At 38.4% G+C, this 14,967-nt stretch overlaps 1 protein-coding gene across 1 annotated transcript; it reads right to left on the bottom strand.

The window, feature by feature from the left end:
- Window positions 1-11,200: 11,200 nt before the first annotated feature.
- Window positions 11,201-14,713, bottom strand: id4 (inhibitor of DNA binding 4). The gene is made up of 3 exons (XM_084725911.1): window positions 14,052-14,713; window positions 13,467-13,532; window positions 11,201-12,143 (listed from the first exon to the last, which is right to left on the bottom strand). Exons 1-2 carry the CDS (start codon window positions 14,433-14,435, stop codon window positions 13,485-13,487), a joined length of 432 nt encoding a protein of 143 aa, XP_084582037.1. The 5' UTR covers window positions 14,436-14,713; the 3' UTR covers window positions 11,201-12,143; window positions 13,467-13,484.
- Window positions 14,714-14,967: the final 254 nt, after the last annotated feature.

Below are 14,967 nucleotides of genomic sequence, written 5' to 3'. Positions count from 1 at the left end.
GAAATTATACACATATATACCAGAGTATGTGCATAGAGGCTTTATCCAGATAGACAAGGTAATGATTTTTCTTTTTTTAAAAAAAGGAAAATTAAATGAAAAAAATGCATCTGATGAGTTTTAACGTCCCTTGTGTCTGTATTTACTCTGTCTTCACTGTGTCTTCAAACAGCTGAGGACATCTTGCCAAAAAGCTGTCGTACCTGAGTCAGACAGATCTTGTATTCTTCTGGAAATGCGGCACATTGTTCCCTCTTTCGGAGCAAAGCAGTGTAAACTAAGCCTCATTAATTAAGCTCATTAGGTGAACAGAAACCTGTTTGATTGGAGGCAGTTGGAGCCCTTCCGCTCTGATGCAGCAGCGGTATTTAACTCGCCATATTGGCTGTCTGATGGCTGCACCTCAGGGTCATGTTCTGTGACATGGCTGTTGTCCCAGTGCCACCCCTGCACACACACACACACACACACATGCACACATATGCACAGACTAACAGAGATCCTTTAAGGGGCTTGGCAGACCCCTGGTTCCCCCTCTCTAATCACTGTGTTCTCCAGGGGGGCGCAGCCATTCTCGCAGCTCTTTGGAAAAGCTTGGCATTTGTCTGAGATCTCATTTCTGTAATTCATCGCCCGTCTCCCGGGAGCTGCGGTTGGCACTGGTGATGCCAAGTCCTCCCTCCTCCCTCCTCCTTCCATCTCTCTCACACTCTCCATCCCTGTCCCTCCTCTCTTGCCGTGCCTCTGTCTCCGTCTTCCTCTCTTTCACCCCTGTTGTTGTTTGTTGTTGCCCTGAAAGAGGCCCTGACTGAAGCTTAAACTGGTGGGTGTACACACATTAACTCTCCTGTGATTGTGTTTGATGGCCGCTCCAGGCTCACATCACATAAACATGTTGAGTGTGTGTGCGCACACGTGCTTCCTCCTCGAGCATCTCGGAGTGCGAAGCATTGAGTGAGGCTGCTAAATGAAAACGAATGATCCACTGTGGGGTTATTGTTTCTTCATATTTTACTTCTCATATATAAAAACATTAAGTGTCAAATCATTAATACACACACGGCACAAATGAAGAAATAATTACACATCAATTATCACTAGTAATATGAATGTGAAAAATGTAATTGTGATTAATTAGGCGTTGGTAAAAATGTACATCTGTTACTTATTTGGAATAGCAAGAGGGAGAAAAAATTGATAGTGACTCATTTTTCAAAATGTATTTTTTTAAAAAAGCAATGCAGAGTTTTCCATTAAGTATTCACTCACTTTCTGAGAAAATAAGACTTCACTGTAAAAAATGTATTTCATTTATAGTTGATGTAATGTACAACTTTTGTGCATTATAAAGGGAGAAATCAGTAATATATTTACTGTACTAAATTGTAAAATGATCATGATATGTCATCAGAAATTAAGAAAACATGCTAAGTTAAATACTGGCTACTCTAACAACAATGATGCAGCTACAGTGTAGTCTTGAAATTCCATTCCTGGTAGGATTCTGAGGATTCTGAGTTGTAAGAAATCATTAATAATCTTTTAGTAGGAGTAGATGTTTATAACAGTTAAATTGAGCAAAATGTTAATGGAGTTTGGCAGGCATTGTTGCACTCCTGCAGTATTCCTCCAGGCTGACTTAGCCTCCTTGTGTCTGGGGACAAGAAGGAGGAAACAGTCAATGGCTCCAACTCACTATTTGGAAGCTTTTTTGGATGTGCAGTTTTTATTTCAGTAAAAGTGTGTCAGGTTTCTGTTTGTATTCGTGTACATGTCTTTTCCAGATTTTGCCCCAGCCGCCCATTCTTTCTTAGTAAGAGATAAAGAAGGTAAATTTAATGCAAGACAAAATTATACTTTGCGATCAAATGATATTCATGTTAGATATGTGCTCCACCTGAATTGTTTAAATTTCAGTTGTTTGAGTTTTCGTAAAACTTACTGAAACAAACTAGCTATTTCTAAGTCTGCAAGTTAGCATAATATTAATTATATTTAACAACCTAAAATAACACACTAAGATTACTGTAAAAACTAGTTTTCCTGAAGCCAAACTCTTAGGTTTTCAGAAGTTGTACTTTGCTTTTGGAACAAAATTGAAAACTTTTATGTTGACTTGTCATAAGTCATTTCTAGGCTCTTTACTGTTTAATTTGTACATGCTTCTATTTGGGTCCATAACACATGAATAAAATACTTCATATCACTCATATGCTGATGACACAGTTTTATATATATATGTATAGCCAAACATTTTTTACAGCTTGATGAGGACAAACAGACATTCTTTTATTAGGTCCCAAGGCTTTGAGGCTTCAGATCCAATCTTTGTTAACTCCCCTGTCTGTAAAACTATGTGAGCATGCCAAAATTTCAGTATGATTTTAATTAACTTCCAGAAACACATCTCTAATATTTCCAAGGCTGCCTTTTATCATCTTGTAAATATATCAAATATTAGATGTTTCCTGTCTCAGTCTGACTCTGAAAAGATGGTTCATGCTTTTATTTCCAGTAGATTACTGCACTGTTTACTGGACTGAAAAAAACAGATGCTAAATAAACTCCTTAGCTTATTCAGAATGTGGCAGCCAGAGTATTAAAAAAACAAAACAAAAGGTCTGAGCACATCAGTCCTGTTTTATCTTCTCTTCACTGGCTCCCAGTAGAAGAAAGTATTGGTTTTAAGGTACTTCTTATTGTTTTTAAATCTGAATATGAATGAATGGCTTACCTCCTTCCTACGTTGTAGACATGAATACACACCTGACAGATCCTGGAGATGATCAAATAAAAGTCTCCTCACTGTTCCTACAATCAACTCTAAATCAGCTCATGGTGCTTTCAGTCATTATGGTTCTACCTCTGGAACTACAGTCTACTACAACAGTATCTTCTATTTAAGACACTGTTGTAGGTTTTTTGTAAGTGTTTAGTTCAAAGTGTGTATTTTAAATCTTTTTAGAATTTGTATGCATTTTTTATCATATACATGTAATACTTTCTTATCTTATATGCTATTTTGTATATTTTTGCCATGCACTGTGTATCTTTGCTTTTATTTTGAAGCACATTGAGTTTGCATTCTCTTGCTGACTTGACTTAAATTGATGCTGCATTAAAGCAAACTGTTGATTTAAAACCAATTAGATTATGAAGCACATCTGACAAAAAGCTATTGTTTTCATCTAACTTGATCTGAAGAAAAACTTAACTAATTTACGTGTTACCCATTGAATTAATTTTTTAAGTTGGTCCATTGATTCTCTTTTTTCAGTGTTTAAATACTAATCTGTGCTGTGGTGTGTTTCTGAGTGTGTAACTCTTGTTTTCCAGTCTGAGCCGTACAGGTGAATTGCTGCATCTCACATTTTGTTTATGAGTAAACGGCTGTTGGTGGCAGGCATTTTAAGCTAATAGCTGCTTTAAATAGCTGCAATTAGTGAGAAGCATGAGATATTTAATCACTCTAGACCAATTAGTCTGTAATCAAGTAGTGTCCAAGAGCGAGCACGTTTTTGTCCTCCACTGTTCCTCTGCAAGCACCCGCCATATATTTCTCTGTGCGGCGGGAAGAGCAGTGATTAACACGCAGGGATATAGGCCCCCGTGGAACGCCGTAATGTGGAGTTAAATCAGGGAGAGAGGGAGGCGAGACACGACAGCCAAACCTGTTATTGCAGTTTAACATATGCAGAAGGTTAATTCAAGGCAGAGACGATGGCGACCGTCCTCGTTTTATGTTTGTGTCACGGTGCGTTGTACAAATTTGTGGAATTAGGAGCTGGTGTGTTTTCCTTCTGTGTGGAACTGCACTAGAAAAAACAAAACAAAAAACATTCTCATGTTTTTCCTTGGATACCATCAGTGATGGTGGTTCTACCTGGAAGAAGAGGATAAAAGAGGGCTAGATAATGAGCACCAGAGATTTAATCAGAAACAGTGAATCTCACAAATTGCAAAATCCGTCTTGTAATTTGGTTTTATATTGTAATCCTCTGCAAGAAAGGCATTTTTAAGACATGAGGAGAGATCTGGGTATGGCTGTGCAACGCTCTCCCACTTTGCTACTCTGGAATAATACCGCCTCATTAAAACTAACATGTATAAATAAGCATATTCTCCTAACTGCCAAAAAACATGCTACACTGTGAAAAAAACACACACAGGAATTTTGTGGAATTAACTCGTCTTTTGTCATTAACTTAATGTAATTATACTAGTTTTATTTATTGAAGTTGTTAAAACTTAAAATCTATTTATTTATATATTTATTTTCAGAACTTATGAACATGAGTTCTTTGAACTTTACTTGAAATGATGAGTTGAATAAATCTACTGAGTTAAATTAACAAATTAAAGTACATTTCTCAGGTCAGCGCATGCATTGTTTGAGAATTAAACCCTTTTTTATAGTTTGAAGAAAACATATATGATGAAAAAAAACTTGCTGTGTGTCTAAAATACTTTACGACAAGTCATGGTTGTTTGTTTTCACAATAATGAATCAGTTCCTACTTGTGTGAAATGAAGAACTGACTTTTCAAATTAAGAAAATATAATAGGAAATTTGTTTATAATGTGGAGTTGTTGGGTCAACTTAATATCTTAAGCTTATTGAACATGTTTTCTCAAGTACAACTGAATTAATAGAAAGTTCATTGGACTAGAAAAGGTTATTTGTTTTGAATCATTTCAAAATTACCTCAACCTGTTCTCTCAAATTTAGTCAACTTAAAAAATAGAGCAGCCTGGATACTAACTTTTTCAACAGTTTTTTGCTGTAATCACCATTTCTATTTATTAATGAAGCTTGGTGTCAGTTTGGTCAGGAAGACTGTCTTTAGGCCTCATCCATTCACAACTCTCTCTCTCTCTTCCTGCTTATTCTCAATCAGCTGACTATGGTCATTTACTTTCTCAGTTAACCAGTCAGATTTAGCCACAATCTCCATCCACCAATGATGTTGTAGCCAGCAGACTTAAAATCTGTTCTCCTCTGTTGTTGTTATTGTTGTGACCCTCCTCTGCCACGCTCACCTCCAGTTCTTCATATCCCATGTCCAGGATGAGCTGGTCAGAGATCCTCCATTGGGGATTTACTGCATTATTCACAGCTTCCCTACCAACTGTCAATTCAATATGTCAGTTAAATATATTTTTCTCAGAATGAAAACTTTTCTAATTTTAACAGAACATGGCACAGATTTTTAAAACTTTGTTTGCTTCATAGGCAGTATTTTATGTCTGTTTGATTCTAATTCTTAATTAAACATATACATACATTTTGCTCTGTTTGTGTTTTTATAGTTATTTATATGAACACCAATGAAGGTTTGTTGTTTTAGTGCCCTGATGATATTTTGGACAATAATCTCTCTTGTTAAATTGTAAAATACCCTGCCTTCATTATATTTTATTATATCTTTGTCACAAGTGTTGCAAAAAATGTATATTCTGTATATATTTTGTATGTTATATTCTGTATAAAGTCTATCATATTGATATCAGAATTTTTTTATTCCATTATATCGGTATCTGCCCCAAAAATCCACCATAGTCAGGCACCAGTTTCTTTTTTGTATTTGTTGTGTTGTCTTTTGTGGTATGTTAAGATATATAAAGAGCAAAACAACAGCAAAAGATTATCACAAAACACAACAGACAGGGAGAACACACCAATGCATGCACACAAATGACAGCCATACGTGAACACACAATCACACACACACACACACACACACACACACACATTCACACCTGTGCAAACAATTGGCTCCACTTGAAGCCCGGCCGGTCCCTTCTTGTTTTGATAATCATGATACTGTGTTCATAATGACATTTCCGAGCGACTGGTCACTGGGCTGAAGCGTCCACTCCCTCCACCTCGGCTCAAGGGTCGAACACAGGTTGACCGATGTGGTTTGGACCTCCTTATCAAACAGGATGCCATGCTTTCCCACGATCTGCAGCGGGGAGCACACACACACACACACACACACACACACACACACACACACACACACACACACACACACACACTCAAACAGGGAGGCCACAGGTAGAGCTCAACCTGAACGACTTTCCAGTTTGTGGAGAAATGAAAAGAGGCAGGAAAGAGCCGATGAAGCCTCCATAAACGCCGCGTCTCACTCCCAACAGGGATTATTTGTAGAATCCTGCAGTGTTAATGCTGGAAAGACAGCAGGACGGGGCTCCACTGTGGAAGCTAATAGCGAGACAGTGGGAATTGCGAGTCAACATATGGTTGCAGCAAAGTATAATAGGAGCACAGATGAATAATGTATCTGGGGATGGCAGCAGTTCGAGAGAATTAGACCCACAGATCATGAAGCTGCTGTCCCGTGTCCATGCTCTATTACACTGCAGCTGTAAACATGGAAATATGTAACAAGATAAAGTTAATGCGCACATGTACTGTATGTATAAATATAAGTGTGGCTGACTGGCTGTTGGATTAATGCCATATGTCTTTGCCAGGAAATTCCACATTTATTACACTCTTTATAGATATTTTCTGTAAATATGCTGTAAAAGTGCAGCTGGACAGCAGCTAACACTTTGGTTTGAACATGTGACTTAAAATGATCATGTGGACTCAAATCATATAAAGTTTTTCAGTGTAGCGTAGCAAATGCATGCGGCAGATAAACCTTCATATGGTGCTTCATCATAATTTCTCAGTTGTGAATTGCAACAGGACGTCTTTCAACTGTTCTGGTCTCATAAATATGTTGTTTATAGCACATCAAACGTCTCAAGAAATCCAAGTGAAATTAAATCAGTGATGCCTCAATTTCCCATTGCCACCTACGTAAAAAGAAAAAAAAAAGATTTATGCATGCGTGATGTGTTCAGTGTTGTCCACAATCACCAAGAAACGGTACTGTACATGAGTTGGATACAGTACAGTGAATGTACAAAAGAAAATTCTGAACAGTTAGAGGGTTTGTTTTCTTGCAATATATTTGCAATAAAAAGTGTTTATCCTTTCATATTCCATTAGCATTCCAGTACCATTTTGCCAGCCACAAATATTTTTAAATATTTTGTAAGTAATATAAAAGAGACATATATATGGATTGGTGCCAATTTATGTTGCCATTTATACAGGTAAAATAATAAATTACAATTTTAACATCATACTTCCTCTGCATTTTTTTTTTACGTTTACACCTCATACGTCACCCATAGGTGAAAGTATTAGCTAAATGACACACAGCTACATTTAAATTCCTGGTTTACTGAATTCTGCATGTCTTCATTCTGTTTTATGTATTTATTTCTTTTAATTTATCCACAGAAATGTATTTGTGGCTTACAGTAAATTACCACCATGCTGTATTTAAACTCTGCAGAGTTCATGAGATCAATAAACATACTGATCTCTCAACTCAGGAAAAAAATACTCCCACTAATTTAAGACAACATCACTATATTAGCATATGTTTAGATGGTGACCTATAACATATAACATATTTAAATTAAGAAGAATGAAGAATTAAGAGGAAAAGATTGGTTCCAGGGTATGGTTAAGAAAACTTTTGAACCATCACTTGGATCTGTTGGAACTTTTTATATATTATCAAGGAGACTTTTATGAGTGAACAAAAACATTTGTCAGATTTTCAGCTGTAATTTTTGTGAGCTTTACCCCCTTTTTTCCCTCACAAAATATACTAAAAAGGCATTTTTGGTAAGATCATATTTAAGTGATTTTCAAAACCTCCCTTCTTAAGAGTCCATAAGACTTTTTGTCTCTTATTCAGGCCACACTGAGGACACAAAATCTGTTTATGTTGCAATTTGTTTGAGGTTAGCCTACGTTCAAAGTGTTATTCAAAATTTTTCTGACCTTCAAGATTACAGCAGTTAAATAATGATACTTTTGATTGATCGATTAAACACAAATGTGGGAGAATTTGGATAAACTACTATGTAATAATAAGGATGGTTAGCTGGGTTAACTGAGTTTAAGGGTCAGCTTGGGTTATCTGCACCATATCCCTGAATGTATCTATAAAAAGTAGCATTTCCCGGACTAAATGCATTGGCGATGCTCTCAGGAAGTGTGGAGTCATGTCTGCTGCAGCCTGGTTTGAACTGTCACACTCGTGCTGTGCTCTCTCTCAGAATCTTTAATCATATCAGGAAGGTCTAACTGTAAAGCTGGCCACCTGTGCTTTAACACTTTTTTTTGCCTTTTATCACTCACATGCACACATTTCACATCACAAGGACAGTCTCTCGTCAAGGGCAGCGAGGCCCGGCTCTCTTACTGTGGACTATAAACACACACAGGTGGCCTGCTTATCCTCAGATGGCCACGGCGCAGGAGCAGGGAGTCTGAAAGGTGTCTGCAGCACCCACATGGCAGCTCTGTCGCCGGGCTTGTCGGTGTCAAACGGGCATTTTAACCCACATTCAGCAGGTTGATGTGGGGACAGCTAAACAAGGGCCAGTGTGTCTGCAAGAACAGAGCCGCAGCTCCGTGGGAAAGAAGGAGGACAGGAAGGGTCCTCACTGGAACTAATAACTGTGAGATCAACATGGACATGTGTAGCTTAAGGACACTTGCTGTGGAGGTGATTATAGTGATGGTATTTACGATCAACTTAATCATTATTTCAGTAGTTTTCAATATTGTGCTTTAGAAAATCAGGAAAACATTTTTAAAAGAATGTAGAGACTGATTGAATTTTGCCATTAAGAATTTTTTTAAGCTTTAAGAGCATCATAAATCATCAACCTTATAATATAAATCAAATTTTTTTTCAAATCTTTGAAACATTTGAATTATAATATTTGAAATATTTAGGATATCTGTTTCTACTCCAGTGCCTCTGTAAACTCGATGAGGCCTTGTGCACAAACACCGCAAGTTTCTTTCAATTAAAAGTATGAATAGAATTTTCAATTTTATACCCCAGCGATTTTAACATTACACTTCCTTACAGAAGTTTTTTTCTGTACGTGTCCATATTTTTTCAGCGCCACCACCACATAGGCCCAAAGCTGTAAAAAATAATCTAAATGTCAGTCTTTAGCAGCATAGCAGCAAAACCACAGTGTTCTTTTCCTGCCCCAGCACTGTGTGCAGGATGTTAATTTTAAAAAGAAGAAATTTTGTGTGCAAAAAGAAATTAAATTCTTTTTGCAGTGTCATTTTTAATGCTAGTATTGCATTGCAATTGTAATTTTGGTATAGTGACAACTCTGTAAGAGAATGGGGAACTTTTATTTTTTTTTATCTTATCTGTGAGCTCTTTTTCCTGGAAGTTCTGGTAATCTAGGAATTAGTGTTCACTGTTTATCTACTCATCACAGGTCACTTCAGGTGAAAGAAGTATCAGCTAAATACCAGACATCTAAAGTAGAAATATAAATTTATGGTTTACCTGAATGCCACAAATGTTCCATGTTTATCATTTGTTTATAATCATTTATCCACAAAAATGTAATTCTATTTGTGGCTTTTCCTACTACATTGTACTCGCTACAGAGGCCTATTTAAACTCTATAGAAAGTGTGACATCTTGTGCTGTTGTTTTAATGTAGCATTTTCTTAATTTTGCAAAATCACTTACATTAGTGTAAAAACATATTTGTCACCAATTAAATCTATGTATAATATTTTGTTTAAGGAGATAAATTGCAATAATAAATCTACTTTAAACATTCTCATGTCCACAGACACCTTTGTAGGGCTGCGCAATTGATCAAAATTCTCAAAATTGCAATACGATTCAGTGCAATATTGACATCGCAGATGCTGCAAGTTTTTGATATAGGAAAAAGGCGAGACAAATAATAAATAATAAAGGATTATAATGAAATACTGTAGTGCTGCAGAGATGTCCTGCCTTCAAATCTTGTTCTCCAGGTGTATAGTTTGGTACATATCCCAACAAAAGTCCCATCATCATGAGTTTCAGTTTTTTTCAGTGACAATGACAATTGTGATGCAAAACTTATCACTAATTGTGGATCACATCACAAGTGGAGAATATGTCATAATATTTGCAATGTATATATATTTTAACAAATCATCCAGCCCTAATTTTGCAAAGTTGTTATTTACATTACAATATTACATTATTGTAATAACTGTCGCTTCTTATATACTTGTATTGTGTTTTGTTTGTTTGTTTTTTCAGCAAAAAAATAAGACTGTAGGTGATGATTAGGATGGATTATTTTTCTATGAACCTATGCATTGTTTTTTGAAGGAAATCTGGCATAGTTTGCCTTTTAAGGAGTTGTATTGCAAAAACAAATCTACTTCTGCTCCACATTTTAATGTCCACAAGCATCATTTTAAATAAACAACACCTTAATTTGAGTCTGACCTCTTGGCTGTCACTTGTGTGTCTGCAATCCTGCTGAAGCCGCGGCCATATTTGTGATGGAATTAATAAAAATCCCTCAAAACAAAAGGCCTTATCCCTAAATCCTGTAAAACAGGTTTTAAAGACTTAGATGACATCTGCGGCATTGGAATATCTTCATCCACCCTTTGTTTTCAATGAGACTCACTCACTGCTCTCTGTTTAGTTTAGCGGTGTTACCCTGCACCTCCCTCTTTTTCCCTCATCACTCCACTTTGCAGCGCAGCGTTGGCACTGGAAGGAATGAACAATAAAAGATGCCCCTTGAGACAAAACTTGAGACGACACAATTCTTCCTGGAAACTTTAATTGTTTTGACAACTCCTCACAAGCCAGTGAAGGTCAAGTCCAACAGTGCAGCTGACAGTAAAATGTACAAGTGCCCTCTCACACTGGCAGGAGGGTGGTGAGGTAAATTCGGTGTTCAATGTCATGAAAAATAAAGGCTTTTTTTTCTCTTTACATTAACAATGGCTGCTGACTCCAACAGGGAAATCACTTCATATTTACTTCAAGACATCGCCTGTCTGTTGTCCAAAAGGAGTCTGTTAATGTTCACATATTTCATCAATTCATAACCAAAGTTTAATGATTTCATGGTGTCAATCATTAACTCCTCAAGGAGAAGCTCTGCCTGCACAAATAGAACAGAGACATTGTTTTGCAGTGATTTTTTTTAAAGGTATTACATTATAAACACTGTCAGAAGTGCTGTAAATCTCCGATTCATTTTAACAAGAGTGCAATGTAACAGAGTCAAACCAAATCAGGCCTTTTTTTTTTTTTAAGAAAAAAAAAAAAAAAAAAGATCAAACCGCAGAGCAACCCTTTGCTCTACGCAGGTCAAAGTTGTCATAGTTAATGAGTACAAAACAATTGTAGAGAAAGCTAAGCAGGGCAAATGATAAAAGAACTGGTGCTGAACTCCACCACATATCTACACAAGGAGGGCTGCTGCTTCAGTGCACATTCAACATCTCTGCAATGAGCCTGACATGCTACATATTCAACTAGTCCAAAAACACTGCAAAGAGTTAACTGATATCATCATGTGAGGACATTATTGGCAGAGCATAAACCACGTTCATTTACTAAAGACTCAAAAGTGGAAACACAATATTTACATAACGACAAAAAAAGGTTTTAATAAAAATATCTTATAATTACAATAGTCTATTTTAAGCATATAAGTCTTCCTTTCACATACTTTTATAGAACATTTGTGTCTCTATATGTACAATCGTAATTGTCTCGAATCAGAATTGTTCTTTTTTACAATATCAAACATTTTTAAGGTTCCAGGGAGGACGTCCCTGTTCAACACAAATCATCTATTTTAAACAATAGATGTTTCAAAACATGTACAATGATTTTTCGCAGTTTAGTAAAGCTTGAAACTGGAGTCATTTTTAGTTATTCTTTAAGCACAATTCACAAACAGTTTTCATAGCTGTTGACAGAGGGGTTCCCAACAAAAACTTCTCAGTGTGGTGGAGGATTCCGTATTTTCAAGTGAGAAGAAGTAAAGTTAGGGAGAGGGACATGTCTACATACTGAGTCCTCGTTCAATGGAACCCAAAAAAAGAAAAAAAAAGCTGATATGAGTAGTGATTTTATTTGGGTTGAATTCCTCCCAGCGGTTTTGAAATCCCCTTGTGATTGTGCCTCCAGTTGGGTGTGAGTCCCTGGCGAAGCTTTTGCTGGCTTTGGAGCGGCTCTGTGCAGCCTGCACACCTGTGGAGGGGATGAATAGCAGCAGGGGAGGAGGGGGGTGAGCCACAGAGCTCCAGACTGACTGGCGCCACCGACAAAACAGAGGCCATGCTTGATCAACAACCCAAAACAAACCAGGTCAAACAACAAGCGCACAGCTCCTCGGGGCTGTTGGGCAAGGCTGCCGAGAGAGGGCTGTAACACACACCAGGTACGTACATCCAGGTGTGTTTAAATCTAACTTTAAAGCAGCTTAGATGAGCTGTGAGGGACTGAGAGTGAATGAGAGCAAGAGGGGGAGGAAGGAGTGTGTGTGTGTAAGAATGAAGGAGAGGGCAAGCTGAGGTTTTAACCCTCTCTTCTTCCCAGATTGCTACACCAGTGACAGTTATTGCGCAAAGCACAGCTGCCTCTGAGGTTGGTGCCAATTTAATGTTCTTCTATTATTATTTTCCCTGACATCTACAGTGGCCTCCCCACAGCACTCTACACACTGTCAATTTACACCACACACAGGCTGCAATAATCAAGTGAATGGGGATTAAAGAATTATGATACCACTAACATTACAGTAGAGCTGCAATGATTAATCATTTTTAGTTAATTAATCTTTAACTATTTTTAATAAAAAAAAAAAAAACATCCAAAATCTCTGATTTCAGCTTCTTAAATGTGAGTATTTTCTGGTTTCTTTACTCCTCTCTGATAGTAAACTGAATATCTTTGAGTTGTGAACAAAACATGAGATTTGAGGATGTCATCTTGGGCTTTGAGCAACATTTTATGGACCAAACAACTAATCAATTAATCAAGAAAATAACCAATCAATTCTGAAAATAATCGTTACGGGAAAAGATTTGAGGAATAGGACCTATTTTTCAACTGACAGGATTAATTAATTGATTAAACAATGACAGATTAATTGATTAATTGCAGAGGACTCTACTGGATGGCTCTTTTATGTGGTGCAGCTGTCCACCCTCAAGTTTTCCACATGCTTTATCATGTAAGCCTCTTACAGTTTTTCCTGAAACAATCCTTCCACATGTTATGCTTTTATTTCTATCAGACACCACGGGGTGTAATGTAGCCATAACTTTGAACGTTTTGGTGGAAAAACCATAGAAATTGTATTTTTTTTTTTTCCTAGAGTTATTTCAATGGATCTTAAAGGTATTGAGTAGTGATATCCAGCCCTCAGTGACCTCCACTTGTGGTGTTTTCCTCTGGTCACATGATTAAAGATTAAAAACAGCAGCAGGCAAACTTATGACTGTAAACAAAAAGAATAAATATAAAAAAAACATGTCAAATATTGACTCATGTTATTTTAAATCAACTTACCGTTGCAGTGCTTATATCTCAGCGGCATAAAATAGAGTCCTCCGGCTTTTTCACTATTGACGTCCTCTGCAAAAACAGAAGAAAAAGACACATGTAAAATGCTGTATCTCTCGTGGATCAGACTAAATAAAGACGAGGCCTGCAGCCCTGCAGAATAAATAAATGATATACAGCAGAGCAGCAGAGAATTAGCTGGCTATATCTCCCATAATAAATTCTCTTATAGCCTACTGAATAACAAATTGCCCTTATTGTGCGCAGTGGAGTGGGCTGCAGGCTGAGGTACTTCACCAATCCCGGGATAAGGTGGGCCTCTGACACACACTGTCATTATCATGCAAATCAGACAGCCCGCAATCAAGTGCGCAATCTAACCCAAACCTAGTGCGTGTTTTACGCATGATTTTGATCTGAGGTGTGTTGCGTTTTGGTTCTTTTCCGTCTCTTGCTCCTCACACTGAGAGGACAATGACACATAACGGGCATGACGCGCTTTGTCTCAGTCTGACTGGCGCACGGCAGTCTGCTACAGTGAATCGGGGTCCCCGGTAAGTCTCCGCTGGATGGAGAGTGGCGTCCGCTTACCTGGTGGTGGTCAATGTTGAGCACCGTCAGCGGTGTCCGGCTGGGGTTGGAGGCTGCTGGAGGCGGCGGGCAGGTCCCGTTCTGTTGTTTGTGGAGAGAAGGGTGCGTCTCCAGGGCCAGCTGCAGGTCCAGGATGTAGTCTATGACATGCTGGAGGATCTCCACTTTGCTGACTTTCTTATCCTGCGGAATGGTGGGCACCAGGCGCTTGAGCCGGCTGTAGCAGTCGTTCATGTCGTACTGCAGGCAGAACAGGTCCTCCTCCTCCATCCTGCACCGGGCGATGTTGAGGCTCTGCTTCGACAGATAGTGCAGGGAGAGCTCGCTGCCACCGCCGCTGCTGGAGGAGGAGTCCTGGGGGCGGACTGGAGTAACAGCCTTCATCTTAGATAACCAACGGCTCACAGATAGAAAAAAAAACAAATAATTACACTAGTGGTAGCAGGAGGTGTTTGCTGTAAAGCTGCTCTGATACAGCCGCGGATGATGAACCAAAGGCGGAATTCTGGTGTGTCAACACATCCCGCGGAGCCGCACGGTTCCTCCTCTCACTTCAGCAGACTCGGTGTGGAAGGAATGAATAGATTTCCTACATTTATAGAGGAGAGGGGAGGCGCCAAGCCAGCCGGCTGACAGATCAGGGAGAGAAGCTGGTCAATCAACGGCAGCCCGCTGCCCACCGACCCCACAGCGGAGCCGAGAAAAAGGCGTGTCTCATTCTGTGTGCGCTGCGGTGGGCTGCCTGTTGGTAGGAGAGGTGTGTGTGTGTGTGTGTGTGTGTGTGTGTGTGTGTGTGTGTGTGTGTGTGTGAGAGAGAGAGAGAGAGAGAGAGAGAGAGAGAGAGAAAGAAGCAGTCAATTGCACCACAAAGAAAAAAGTCTCAAGTATCTTACAAGAGGAATATGTTGAAGATGTT

The sequence above is a fragment of the Lutjanus erythropterus genome, chromosome 9, assembly GCF_056507025.1.
Source record: "Lutjanus erythropterus isolate fLutEry1 chromosome 9, fLutEry1.hap2, whole genome shotgun sequence".
In the NCBI taxonomy this organism is placed as follows: domain Eukaryota; kingdom Metazoa; phylum Chordata; class Actinopteri; order Lutjaniformes; family Lutjanidae; genus Lutjanus; species Lutjanus erythropterus.
The sequence above is the reverse complement of the archived record's forward strand: the minus strand, read 5'-3'. Positions and strand labels throughout refer to the sequence as shown.

Excerpts from the sequence above, each read along its gene's own strand:
- id4 (XM_084725911.1), bottom strand. The coding sequence starts at position 14,435 with ATGAAGGCTGTTACTCCAGTCCGCCCCCAGGACTCCTCCTCCAGCAGC. Across the intron at positions 13,533-14,051 it reads TCAACATTGACCACCACCAG|AGGACGTCAATAGTGAAAAA; the intron begins GTAAGCGGACGC and ends CTGTTTTTGCAG.